The sequence below is a fragment of the Macrotis lagotis genome, chromosome 2, assembly GCF_037893015.1.
Source record: "Macrotis lagotis isolate mMagLag1 chromosome 2, bilby.v1.9.chrom.fasta, whole genome shotgun sequence".
Lineage (NCBI taxonomy): Eukaryota > Metazoa > Chordata > Mammalia > Peramelemorphia > Peramelidae > Macrotis > Macrotis lagotis.
In genome coordinates, this window is record NC_133659.1 from 320,140,901 (window position 1) to 320,155,575 (window position 14,675).

Genomic DNA, 14,675 nt, shown 5'->3' on the forward strand with positions numbered 1-14,675 from the left:
TCACTCTCACTTTCTCCTCCAGAGTCATCTGGGTCCAGTGGCTAGATATGAATCAGGACGACTGAGCCCAAGGTCACACAGTTAGTTTCAAGTGTCTGAGGCTGGATTTGAACTCCCATCCTCTTGATTCCAAGGCCAGGGCTCTATTCACTGCATCACCTAGCTGTACTTAGGAACTGTGATAAGCATTGGTGGAAAGAACAAGACCATTACCAAAGTGTGAGAGTGTATGGCTATTTTCTGTAAATAGCTCCTGGTATGGAGTATGGATCAATTGTGGTTGAAAAATGATTTTGATAGGAAGATTGAAAAGATAGAAAATTGATAGGAAGTCTTTCAGCACTAATCCTTCTCAGCATGGATTTATTTACTGAAGGCATAGAAGTAAAAGGAGACAAGGAAAAAATTGGAAAGGGCAGTGTGGACGTGCTATGGAAAGAAAGATGAATTTGGAAGCAGAGGACTAGGTTTAAATCTTGGTCCTAACACTTACTGCCTGGTTAACTTGGGTTAAGTCACTCCAACATGTTGTGCCTCAATTTCCTTACCTGTAAAGTGAAGTAGTGGGAAGAGATGACCTGAAAGGACCCCTTCTAGGTCTAAATCCAGACTCCTAAACCAAAGGAAGAAACAGAACTCGAGAATTTCACACTTTTCTGAGTAAACTACTTTTACATCTCATCTTTTCCTTTTTCTGCATAGATATTACATAATTTGATCTGGATAAGTATCCAGAGTATTAACTTTCATAAAAATATGGGCCTCCAGGGAGTTGGACAGATGAATGACTTATCAGATATGTGTCTGAGCATCTAAGACTTCCCAAGAATTGAGGGCTAGGCCAGAAATCACAGGTTCAAAAATAGTGAAAGGACATATCCAAAGCTGATTCAGAGCACTTCAATACAGACCTGGCAAAAGGGTCCAAAAAGTGTGAGCTGACTGCATTTTCACCCGCCATCCTCCTCCAGCAGTGGCATGACCCTGAGGACCTTTACTGCAAATGATAGCCATCTACAGCTGCTCCACATTGCATCATCTAGGCCAACAGTTCTTCATCTGGGGTTTTGTGACCTTGTAGTTTTTATGCAAATGGAATTTTATTTTTTTCCAATTAGAAACAAAGATAGTTTTTAACACTTATTTTTGTAAGATTTTGAATTCCAAATTTTTCTCCCTCTTTTCATTCTCTCCCCACTCCCTATTACAGTAGACAATCTGACATAGATTATGCCTTTGCAATCATGTGAAACATTTTCAGATGTCATGTTGTGAAAGAAGAAACAGAACAAGAGGGGAAAAACTACACATACACACACATATATGCACACACAAAACACAACACAAAAGGAAGTGAAAATAGTCTGCTTGGATTTGCATTCAGATCCATAGTTCTTTCTCATAGGCTTCACCAGACACTGCCCAAGGCTGTGTCCATGACCCAAGAAAGGTGAAGAATTCCTGACCTAGGCTGGGAGGATCTGTGTTTCATTCAGCAGAGAGACCCAGAGAAGTCATAGCCTCTAGGAATCCAGAGGTGATAGTTCTGGTCTACACTGCCAGTACTGTGCCATTCTGGGCAGCTAGGGAGGTACAAAGTATAGAACACAAAGTCTGGCATCAAGAAGACCTATGTACAAATCTAGCCTCGGGTCCTCCCTAGTTGTGTGACCCTGAGCAAGTCACTTCATTTCTGTTTCCTCAACTGTGAAATAAGAATAATAATGACAACATTCCTGCTCCATCTTTGCTGCCCTAGTCATTGGCCATTCTAACGTGATAACCTTAATCTGATAACAATTGAGAATACCCCTCTGGTTCCATATTTTTAGGACTGCATATCTTGTGAGACTGGTGCCCATAGCGCTTGAAGGTTGGCAAAAGGTCAGCTGATGTTTGCCCTTCATTCTCAAAGAAGGCCATGAGGGAGATGATGCCATGACAAGCACGTGAATTGGATTTGAGTGAGATCAGATTTGAACTCAGGGCCTCTTGACTTCCAGATGGATACTTCACCCACTGTGCCTTCTAGCTACAGGTGACTGGATGATGTAGTGGATAGATAGCTTGCCGTGGAGTCTGGAGGACCTGAGTTCAAATCCAGCCTCAGATAATTGATGCTTATTAGCCTTGTGCCCCTGGGTAAGCCACTTCACCCTGCTTGCCTCGAATCCAGGGCCACCTCCAGTCATCCTGATTCATGTTCTAGCCACTGGTCCCAGATGGCTCTGAAGGAGAAAGTGAGGCTGGGGACTTAGCACAGCTCCCCCCCACCCCACTCAAATCTGATTCATGTGCTTGTCATGGCATCACCTCCCTGAGGTCACGATTTTCTTCAAGAACGAAGGACAGATAATAACTAACACAATAACAAGGTCAGCTAGCCAACCTGACGAACCCCAAGTGACAGGGTCATCATTTACATATTTGGGCCTGGGCAAAGCAGGGACTAGAGGAGGGAGAGAGAGTGATCAAACAGAGGGAGGAAAGAATTACTAATTGCTCAGGAAGCCAGGGATCAGTCAGATGATCAAACCACCCCTTTTAACTCTAGGTGTAGAGTTTTTCCCAATCAGTCTGGGTACAGTTCCAGTTTAACAAAAAACAACATTCTTCAGAGCCTAGATCCCATAGGAATTCATTTCATTTTGCTTGATAAAGTGATGTTTAAACATATGTGCAGCTTTTCCTCAATGCAGTGTTTTTCCACTAAATGTGAATGACAAGATGTATATATTCTTAATAATAATAATAAACTTAAATACTCTTTGAATGATTAAATGATTGAGAATCATTATTACTTTAATACTATTACTGCTCTTTAATATTATAGACTGATTTGTTATTTTAAATGATGACTATTTTTTCTTTAGTGATTTAACCTTAATTTACTTCCAAAGATAGATAAGTTAGTCCTAAAAGGAGCATAGTTTATTGGTAAGGGATCCAATCCTGGTTCTTACCCTTGCTGACTGTTTGAACACTTGACCTCTGTGCCTCAGTTTCCTCATCTGAAATGCTTCATCTAGGCTACCAGGACCACTGAATAGTTGTGAGGATCAAATGTCATTTTATACCTTTGCAAACCACAACATACTATTTTTGTTGTCACTATATTTAAAATTTTATTATTATAATTGTGTTGCATTGTACCTGGTCTCAGTCCATAGGACCCCACTCTCAGTGCTTTTTGACTGAATTGTACCATAAAAGCATTTTTTTTAAAGAGCCCTGAAGGACTGAGTTTTACTCTACTCTTTATGGGCTCTGTTTTTCAGGAATGGTTCACTGTCATTGAGCATTATCACAGGACTAGTGCTACCATCACCGAACTCGTCATAGGCAACGAATATTACTTCCGAGTATTTGCTGAAAACATGTGTGGTCTCAGTGAGGATGCAACAATGACAAAAGAGAGCGCCGTGATCGCCAAGGATGGTGAGTTGGAGAATTGTGGTCCTTTTTAACCTTGGTTTCAAATATCTGAGTTGGGCCACATTGGGGGGAAATCACTCTGGAGGGGCAGTTAGGTGGCACAGTGGATAGAGTATGGCCCTGGAGTCAGGAGGACCTGAGTTCAAATCCGATCTCAGACTCTTAATAATTACTTAGCTGTGTGGCCTTGGGCAAATCACTTAACCCCACTGCCTTGAAAAAACCTAAAAAAATAAAATAAAATAAAATAAAAAATAATTACCTAGCTGTGTGGCCTTGGGCAAGTCACTTAACCCCATTGCCTTGCCAAAAAAAAATCATTCTGGAAAAGGAAAAGGAAAACTGATCATGAATTGGGTAAATTTTCAGAGATATTAAAGATAATTTTAAAAGCAATATTATTTCTCAACCATCTTCCATTAAACCATAACCCTTTAAATCCTTTCCAGTTTCTAGTTATTCAATCCTATTCATAAGCCAAGACAAAAATTCCAAGGGAAAAAAAGCAATTTGTTGCATCAGCACAAGCTGCTTAGATGCTTGGACATTGGATGAAGTAAACCCTCACTTGCTTGGTGGGGGGCTGTGGTAGACTGAATTTAGGCAACAATTCTTTCATTTCTGCAGACAGACTTTATTTGGCCTGTAAGCTCCTTGAAGGCAGGTCATGTTTGATTTTGTCTTTCTGGTGCCTGGACAAAATAAATGCTTGTTATTTAATTACCTGATTGAATAGGAGAGTTTTCTATAGGAAAAAAAAAAAACATTTGGCTTTGTCCTCAGAGAGGCTATATTACATTCTGACATCTTATCTGTATGAATTTGGGGAAGTTCCTTATCTGAAAAATGAGGGCACTGGACCTGGATTCGAATTCAGATTCTTCCACATATTATCAGTGCAATTTTGGACCAGGAAACCAACCTCTCTTGATCTCAGTTTCCTCATCTAGATGACCTCTAATTTTCCTTTCCCTTCTTAGTCCACAAACCACTACTATCCCTTACATTTCTAAATCTGTTCCTTTTAACATATCTAGAGTCTTCAGATCCCAACATCCTTCTTCCTTAGACATGAGGACCTTGAAGGCCATAAAAAGTGGATGAGAAGTGACTTCTCCAAAGCATATTCCAATTTGAAAAGCAACTTCTGTTTTCCTGTTCAATGCGTCTCTAATTGAATACCTCATTAGGCAAGGGAGGGAGAAGGGCACAGAACTGGCAGAGGGATCCATGTGGATGAATATGGGCTTAGAACATTCACACGTATGCACACCTATAGGAAACCTAAGGAATGACTGCATTCGTACCACTCGATGTTTGTTAACCTTCATTGAGGCCATGTGGAAGGTGTGCCCCAGTGGATTGTTTCTTTAGGCTGTTTCATAGATTTTTTTTTTCCTTTGTGTGGTTTTCCCCCCTAGGAAAAGTCTACAAAAACCCTGTGTATGAAGACTTTGATTTCACTGAAGCCCCAATGTTTACCCAGCCTCTGGTGGACACTTATGCCATAGCCGGCTATAATGCGACCCTGAACTGCAGCGTTAGAGGAAATCCAAAGGTACCATCAAACAGTCCCTGGGCTGTGTGCTCTTGAAGAATGCCTTGGTCTCACATAAGCCCCTGCACAAAGCTGCTGGGAAAACCTTGTCTCACAAAAACCTCTATGGGATGGTAAAAGTCCACTCTGTGTGGGACAGTAGGAAAAATAATGGTTCTGGAATGAAGAGGCCCTAGGTCCAAATCCACCTCTGCCACTTACAACCCATGTCATCTTGAGCAAAACATGTATTCTCATCTGTAGGATGAGGCTGGAGGGACCAACTGACCTTTGAAGTTGCCTCACCTCCCGGACTTCAGTGTCTTGATCTGTAAAATGAGGATTCCCCCACCCCCACCTCTAGCCCGGTCTTTTACAAGTCTTTTATGAGGCTATTATGAATCATGAATTATTAGGCTGCTCTGTTGTTCATCTAAAGTTAGCTTCTCCTGTAGTTAATGAATGGCATTTTCCAAATTTCCAGCTCTATATGTTCTTTATGTTTGCCATGACATTATTAGTAAGACAAATAATATGTTAGCTTTTCCAATGCTATTTTCTTTTTTTCCCTGGGGACAAGTAATTAGTAGTTTGGAGATGCTAATATTTCTATAACTTTCAAGACTCGCTTCTATCAGGAAAGCCAGGAGACTTGGGGGGGGGGGGCGAGTTTCAGGCAGGAGGATAGTGTGAAGGGGGCAAACATTTACCTTGGTATCTGGGATCCTCCATTCAGATCTCATCTCTGCTGCCTCCTAGCTTTGTGATCCTTTTGTAGACAGTGAGTGAAGCTGTTTGGCTGAAGAACCCTTCCAGGGAAGTCTGACCAAAGCCAGTTTCCAGGAGGTCTGGAGGGGACTGTTGGGAAAAGAGAATGTCCCTCCAGAAATTCCATTGTGAGAGAGAGAGAGTGAAGTGTGTGGGAAAGAGTGGCTTGGAGTCAGGAACTGAGATCCAAGACACTTAACACACCTGGACCTTGGTTTCCCCAACTGAAAAATGGGAGCAATCATTGTACTTAGCAATCTCTCAGCTTGGTTGTGAAGTTTAAAACATCTTGAAAGCCTTAAAGTGAAACAAAAACCTTTGGTGGGGGAAGAGGCAAAAGTAGTCAATAGTGATGCTTTCCTGGAAGTATCTGCAAAGGATTCCAAAACATGATGAAGGAGTTAATATGGTGACTACAGATCTGTAAAGGGTGCCATCTCTTTTCTCTAGCAAAGTAATTCTGAATAAATCTGTCTTTTTTTTTTCCTCCAGGACTACTTATTAGCAATTTCTATACAAATAGAAAACTTAGCCTAATTAAAACAGCTGTTGTTACTATACATTCTTTTTCCTCTTTCTCCAAGTCTTCTAATGAAATTCTATTTAACACAGCAAATAAAAACCAGTCGAATATTGCTTACTCGTCATGACCAATGGCCTTATCACCAAGGTGATAAGGACACACCTCCCTCCTCTCTATAGAGAGATGGGAGACTCCAGGTGTGGAGTAGTGCATGCTATTAATTGGTCCTGCTCAAAAGTTTAAAAGAAAGGTTCAATGCCAGGGATGGAATAACAACAGGAAATGACTGTGACATTAAGACCAAAAACCATCAATACAACTTATTTTTATTGACTTTGATGCTTCTCTTCTATACAGCTTATAATTCATTCCCCTCCTTCTTCTTTCCCCTCCTATCATAATTGCAGCCCAAAATAACCTGGATGAAAAACAAAGTCACCATTGTGAATGACCCAAGATACAGGATGTTCAGTAACCAAGGAGTCTGTACTTTGGAGATCCGTAAGCCCAGCCCCTATGACGGAGGGACCTACTGCTGCAAAGCAGTCAATGACCTGGGGACAGTGGAGATTGAATGCAAACTGGAGGTGAAAGGTATGATGTCTAAACTCCTTCTTAATGAGCTGGACTAAACCAGACTCTTTGATTGTTTAATCATCTCTGTTAAGACAAGAGAAAATAAGCTTATATTGTTTTAAAATGGGGGAATGCTTTTAAATCTCCCTTCATTCTACTGTAAAGATAACATGATCATTTAAAGTGGGTCTATATTATCGTGTGTTAGTCTTGTCTGCCCAAGGTACAGTGATGAACATCAGTGGAATACAAGGTGTGAACAGTTGGGTGAGTATAAATAGAACAACGATAACATCCTAGAAAAATGATTTGTCCGAGAGCTAAAGAATCTCAGAGAAATGAATTTATCTAATGAAATGGTGATTGAGGAAGAAAGATTAAATTTTTTAAAAAGTTTTTGAACAGAATAATCATTTTAACATCAGGAGAAAGATACTATATATATGTATATTATATTCATAGGTAAATAAAGGCTCAAGAATGCAAAAAATGTATATGGGATATTATCTGAAAAGCTGACTTAACAATCCTAGAGAATTTGTGTTTCTTTTGATGCACTTTATTTGTATTTGTTTTGAAAGACATTTCTTTATGAAATGCATTTTAAGCCATGAGGATGCTTAAGGATCCATGGGCTGCAGATTTTCTTGGCATTATTTGCCAAATCATGGTTATTCTTTGTTGACTCTTTCAACACGGCCCTTTGGCCACATTATCCTAAGTATTCGTTGGGGGAACAAAAAATACTGGAGTAAGTATAAGTATTTTTGTTTACCCTGAGACATAGCATAATATGTCATGACCTTTATGCTCTATGTATCTCCTGGAAACCAGAGTGTGTTTTGAGTTTTCATTGACCCCCTTCCGCCAACAGGATGACCATGACTAGAACATCTGGCAGGATTCCGAAGCAGCCTTTATTGCTCTCATTGCATTAAACTCTTGAGGTCATGAATTTTCCTTACATTTCCATAACATGGAATCTAAACTAGGAAATGGGACTTGGACTTGGAGTCAGGAAGACCTGAGTTCAAATCCTGCTTCTGACACTCACTAGCTGTGAGATCCTGGACACTTTGTCTACTTCTGAGTTTTCTTGTCAGAAAAATGAAGGGGGTTGGGAGGGTGACAGTGGGAACTTGATGACCTTTAAAGTCCCTTGCAGCCCTAAATCTATATGCCCATCCATGTTCCTAGGGTGGATTTTTTAAACCCTATTTAATCATGAAAAAGCTCCCTTAGATGTCTGTTTCTGAAATTCAAAGAACAAATGTTCAAGGGATTTCTATTATGAAACTGAATTTTCAATCTAAAAATCTAGTAAGAGGATCTTCACAAAATCAAATGAATAAATATAGCAGAAAATTGAATTTATGCCTTTAAAAATATCCTTAGAGCCTTATTTTAAGAATTTTTTGCTGTGAATTAGTTTTGTTTTTGCTTAAATAGGATTACTTATGTTAAGTGTAACAGGAATTATTTTTTCCTGAATGGGTGACTTTCAAATCAGATGTAATCATATTACATTTTAACAAGTTTTACAGCTGTGTCAGTCATTTCAATATGTTTCCTGCTGCTTTCTTGGGTTAATCAAAGGCTTATTTCAAGCCAAACAATCAATGTTAAAAATACTGCGTCTTGTATCTCGACGTCTATCACTTCAGCTGTTAATGAAGATGTTCAAGCATTTTTAATGCATTAACAATGTTTATGTAGAAATTTGCAAGGCACCTTCTGAAAAATAATTCCTCCATGCCATGTTTTCAAAGTAAATGAAATCTGCTCATTGTACAAAATTATACTATCATAAAAGCAGTTTAGAGAAAATGTATTTGGGGGGGGATTAAGCATGGGACATTTGAATGCCATTTGAATTTTAAATAAGCATGTTGTCGTTAGAAAATGGTGTCTCAGTGAATTCATAAGAATGTTCTAAGAACTTTGATAGCTTGGAAAACTTTGTTGGTTCTTCTGAAGGCAATTGCCGACTGAAACAGTTTAAATCTGTTTAAAATTTAAAAAGGTAAGAATGTCAACTGAGAATAAATAAATACCAGTCCCACTATTCTAATTCTGCAGTGATATATCAAGGATTAATTACCCCAGGACAACCACTCTTCTTGGCGGGGCAGCAACAGGTTTAAAAAATTCATATCCCACTGGATATTACTTTCCATTCCATTCCTATTTTACATGAAAATGCATTTTGCATGTAAAGCTTGCCTTTTCTGCTTTTAGACTGTCCTCATTAGAACTCATGTCATACATCGGTTATGCCATGAGTGAGGAAGGCCAAATTATTCAAGAACAGTAAACTAACAGAGGAGATAAGTTATCAGGTAGAAAGTCTGATAGCATCACATGCCACAAAATTACAATTATGAAGGCTGCTATCAGCTTAGGAACCAACCCAATTTCATCTTCATATAGGAGATTCCCATCCTTTCCAACAGAGGTATCAAACATGAGGTCCTGAGTATAGCTGAACCAGATTAAAATGTAATTGAGAAAAATTTAACAAAATAAATAAAAATACAAGGAAACATAGATGATAACACATTTAGACAAAGTCACTATGAGACCCATGGGGATCCTTATGTATGTTATAAGAGCCCCTGTTTCTATTTTGAGGTTGTCACCACTGATTTAAGACCAGGGTATGATTTAGGTCAAATTGTATTTCAGAAAAAAGGGTTTGGGACCATTTGGCTATAGGTTTAATCTTTAGGGACTCGACAAGCCTTTCGTATGATGATTTATGTCCTTAAATGGAAGCCAAGACACTTTCAGGATGAAGGGGGTAACATGTATAAAACTAGATTTGTTTTATACATGATAATATATTTTCAAATATTAGCATAAGTAGAAACAGCAGTTTTCATTTGGGAGACAAAATATATGAAGTAGAGTAGCTGAAGGAAAAGAATCTTATGAATACATCCGCTATCTGACTGGGCCTCATGCAGGCTCCTCACCTCTAAGATCAGGGCTATGCTCAGTGACAGCTAAGAGACCTTCCATGACCACATGAAACAGTGATTTACATCTATCTGTATATATACTCATATCTGCATATACAGACACATTTTTACATTCAATTCTTGACAACCCAAAAGCATCTTTTAAAATTTGGTCTGTAAGATTAGTGAAGAAAAGTTTTGTCACTCTCAGCTCAGGCATAAGTCAAAATCAATTCTCCTTGCATATCTCCAGCTCTTAGAACAATACCTAAGGGAGACCTTAATGTTTCCTGATTGATTGATTGTGAACATTCAACATTTGTATTCATAGTTTCCAAACAGGAGGAAATTGAAATACATTTTCTGGATTATAGTAAGTAAAGGCAGCTAGATGGTACAGTAGATCAAGTTCTGAGTTCAAATCTTCCCTGAGTTCAAAATCTTTTCCTCCTAACTGTATGACCCTGTACAAATTGTTTCATCTCCCTGGGCCTCAGTTTCCTCATCTCTAAAATATTTGTATTCAATGATCCTCTCCAATTCCTACGTCTATGTCACGATAATAAACCAATCAACCAGCATGTTACATTCCAGACAAAAGAATTCCCATTCTAGTCATTACATCAGAGCCATTCATTCCAATCCCTTCAAGCCAAGCACATTCATCTCAGTCCTACACACTGCCTTCCCTCCTTCCTCTACATTAAGGGTATGTGCTAAGGGCTTCTCTTCATTTGAACCCTCCAATTTAAAAGGTGAGACTATATGATGAGCTCAAAGAGCATAATGGTCCCATAGGGCACAGCAGGCTAACTTAGATTTACTTGATAATTTTGCCTTTTTTTGAGTTTCAGCATATATATATGTATCATAATGCTATGTCTGTGTTTTTCTTTTGTTGAAAAACACCATATATATATGCTGTAGTTTTCTTTTAAGCTTATGGTTTGGAAGCTGTTACCATAAACATCCATTGCACAATCTGATTGGCTCTACCATCCGCTAAGGCAAAAGACTAGGAGTCAACTTCCCTTGGTCCTGCATATTAATAAAGCTTTCACATATTAATGATCCCTTTGAAGTGGTACTGGATCCTGCCTTTTATCTTCCATATGCTTTCATTTTCTACATCTTTTACATGACTAAGGATTCATTAAATCATCTCATCTACCATAACTGTGAAAATAATTTCATCCAACAAGTCATCCACCTTGGTGTCAACCCTTTATTAATGCCTCTACCTTCTCTCTCTCTCTCTCTCTTAGTTGTAGCACAGTAAGGATTTTGAATGTATCTCAGGTAAGCTTTCATATGGTTTCGCCCTATGAAGCTTATGACTGTCATAAGCCATACAGAGCCTGTGGAGTATGGCATGATTTTCATTATGTGACCTAATGAAAATGGTATGTCCTTAACCACTAATTGAGTAGTTTAACTGAGTATTTCAGAAACTTTGAATTAACCTCTAGTACTCACTCATCATAATAATCCCTGCATTCTAAAAAACTGTTTATGTCACTAGATACAGCATGAGGCCTTAAAAGTAGATGGAGACAGTGGGACAAGCGTCCTGTGGCTAACTGCATCAAGGAATGGACCCATAAACAAATGGCAGCATCTCTTCTGAGCCATGATTGGATTTTTTTTTCATTTTATGAAAAGAATGGTTTTCTGATATTTGCATCGGGGAAGTTTTCAAAGAATGTCAAACAGCATGCTGCTTTTGTCTGAACTGCACTTTTGTTAGAGATTAGTGAAGCCTTTCCGTAAAAGATTTTGGTAGATTATTCCAAAACGTTTCTTCTGAAAGAATTTATTTTTTTAAAATAAAGCTTAGAAACAAAGGTAAGTACATAGGATCTGTGGGTGTTCACACCCAATGTAATATTTATCATCTTTCCTTCACTGGCCCCTAGAAAAAAAAAAAAGATATTATTTAAGCTTTATTTAGAAGTTGTCGCATTGTTCCTGTCCCTATTTTGCTGGATCTGAATATTATCCTCTTAATTAGTAATTGAAGGTGTGTGAGTAATGCAAGGGAATCAGGAAGACCTGAGTTCCTATCTGATCTCAGACAGTCACTTAGCTGTGTGACCTTGGGCAAGTTAAGACCACTCATTTACCCAAGCACCTCTCTAAGACTACAAGTTGAAGGGGTGATATTAGCTTGCATTAGTGGAGGGAGTTTCTCCAGGAGTTCCTTACAATGATGAAATCATGGATGAGCCCTCCATCCTTCATGCTCCCCACCCACCCTACCACTACCACCCCCGCCCCAAAAAGTGAAAGTGGATCTTGGACCTCATCCACTGGCTAAGTGAATTCACTACACAGTTTTGCTGATCCACTGAAGTCACATATAGAATATTCACAACTTTGCTAAAAAAAGGAGTTAATATTTCGAAATCACCAAATCTGAACACTGTTCAACATCCAGAATGTTTAGGAGGCTTGCTCTGAAGGAGAAGATTCCCCAGTAGGAACTGAAAGACTGTCCCTCCTTCTCCTGGCAGCTAGTTCCCCTCCCCACTCCTACCCCCAACAATACAGTAGGCCTGTCTCCGATATTTTGAACTATTTCCTCTCTTCTCCTCCTTTGTAGGTGGCCTTTCCTTCTGCAGACTTCTTTTGCAAGGTGTACCTCCAAACATAATTGATTCATATTTGCGAGACTTGGAATCAAGCAATCCTGAGGGAAACTGAGGCTGCCCACTACTTCCCTGCTACTGTAGTGAAAACTGGTTGCCAGTGGGAAAACATGGGGTTTTTTTGGTTATTGTTCTTCCAATAGCAACCCAAGTGTGGTCATTTATTTCCTCCTGTTGAAAATAAAATTTTCACATGGATTGCTTAGAGTGGGTATTCTTGGAAAGACCCAGATTGGAAGTCAGGCATTTGGTAATGTTCAACCTTGCTTTGTGTTTGGTGATAATTGTATCTTATTTAAAAAAAAAGGAAAAAGAAAAGGAAAGCCATGGAGTAAGCATGCTCTGTGATTTGTGTTTGTCAGACTGCAGAGTGCTCTAAGTGTGCAGCATTAAGTCAGAAACAATGCAGGAGAATGGGAAACCTGGCTATGGAAAATGGATTTTTCCCAGCTCCCAGAATCATTCATTTAGGACCCTTCTGTCACAGTACCAGTGGCCCTTTGCATTAGCCAGGTTTCAACTGAATTTACTAAAAGTGTTCTATTTCCCAAGACCTGATTTTGAAAATCAATTCATTCTCAACAAAAGGCAAAATGTGTTCAGTTAATTTATAATAATACTTTTTAAAACAAAGTGTTTATGTTGGCAAAAAAAAAAATCTGCCCTCATCTTGTTGTGTGGTGTCTTTTTTTTTTTGGTAGTGGTGGTGGTGATGGTATTGGGGAGAGATTAAACTTCTAAAACCAATAGGCCAGGTCCTCTACTGTTGCCTAATCCCCAACTCTGGGGGATCAAGGTGGAAACAGGTTGAGACTGTATGTCACACCCATTCCCAAGGTCATATTAAAGAAAGCCTCAGAAATAAGATTTAAAAAAAAAAAAATTGAGTAACCCTCAGGTAGCCTCTGGGGAGTAGCTGATCTCACATTTCCTGGGGTGGTGGTTAAGAGCGGGAAAGGGCCAGTTCGGCATGCTTGGTAAGGAGGGTTGGGAGAGGAAGTTAGCTAGGAAAGGTGTGAAAGAATGTGGTTCTTGCTATTTTTTTTAAGAATAGACACATCCATAACCACTCAACAGCCCCAAGCCATTGTGACCTGATAATTCAAAGACACCATATAGAATCACCCAATTTTAAGAGTTATTGTTTTCTCAATGTATTGAACCTGGGGGATAATGGCAATGGCAATGAATAAGTTAGTGATGCTTGCTCATATTTATAGAATTTTTTAAGATTTATAAAATGTTTCATATACATTATATTATTTGATCCTTTCAAAAAACCCTCTGGGGTAACTGCTACGGGTGTTGTTATCCCCACCTTGCGGTTAGGGAACCTGAAGTGCAGGATATTAGGCAGCTGGGTGATACAAAGTGTGAGGTTTGGAACCAAGAAGATCTGAGTTAAAATCTTAGAAAATTTGATTACTTGCTCAAGGTCACATGGCTCATAAGGTTCCAAGGCAACACTGGAATCCAGGCCCAGTTGCTGTCCATTATGCTGTGTGATCTCTATTGCTACGGATGATTAGGACTGGGGTGACTAGGAAGAGGAAGAAGGGGGTGGGGTGGAGGGTAGTCCAGGCAGTTGCAATGTTTGGGGAGAAGGTAACAAAACTATATTTGCCTATTGTATCTCCTTTTGACTATCAGATTTGTAGAAAGAGTAGTCCACATTCACTGCTTCTCCATACTGCACTCCTCAATCCATTGCAATGTGGTTTCTCATCAACATTCTACAGAAACAGCTCTAAATCCACTGATGATCTCATTATTAATCCAGTGGTCTCTCTCCTGTTCTCATTCGACTGGATCTCTTTGTATCATATGAGAACATAGCCTAGCACCCTCCTCCTGGCTACCGTCTCCTCATTTGTTTTCTCTATCTTCTCTGCTGCCTTCTTTCATCTCCTCTCTTCAACTCAGGCAGGAGATGATTTACAATGAAATCATCTCTTTTTCAACTTCGATTATGAAGTTATAACTTCATTATTGTGGGTATTTTGTCCACTGTTACTGCTACAACTTAGTAGCTGATATCTACTGGGGCCAAGAATCTTCTCAACTGCTCCTTGGAGACACACACACACACACACACACACACACACACACACACACACACACAGAGTGCAACTAGACCCCTCTTCTTAAATATCTTCAATTTTATAGCCATATTAAGAAATAAAAATTTATTTGACATTAACAATTCTGGTTTTGCCAACTTGTTCGTT

The 14,675-nt window shown here is 39.2% G+C and overlaps 1 protein-coding gene across 9 annotated transcripts in view; it reads left to right on the forward strand.

Annotated features, from left to right (window-relative positions):
* Positions 1-13,130, forward strand: part of MYBPC1 (myosin binding protein C1) — a 108,680-nt gene extending 95,550 nt beyond the window's left edge. For 4 of the 9 annotated variants that reach the window (XM_074226693.1, XM_074226698.1, XM_074226697.1 and 1 more), the window contains 6 exons: positions 3,279-3,438; positions 4,857-4,993; positions 6,671-6,857; positions 8,919-8,977; positions 11,065-11,098; positions 12,402-12,456. In XM_074226693.1, the coding sequence (XP_074082794.1) occupies positions 3,279-3,438; positions 4,857-4,993; positions 6,671-6,857; positions 8,919-8,977; positions 11,065-11,070 (549 nt within the window). In that variant the 3' untranslated portion in view covers positions 11,071-11,098; positions 12,402-12,456. Of the gene's footprint in view, positions 1-3,278; positions 3,439-4,856; positions 4,994-6,670; positions 6,858-8,918; positions 8,978-11,064; positions 11,099-12,401 lie in introns of all 9 variants that reach the window. The other 5 variants (XM_074226692.1, XM_074226695.1, XM_074226699.1 and 2 more) reach the window with 2 other exon arrangements.
* Positions 13,131-14,675: the final 1,545 nt, after the last annotated feature.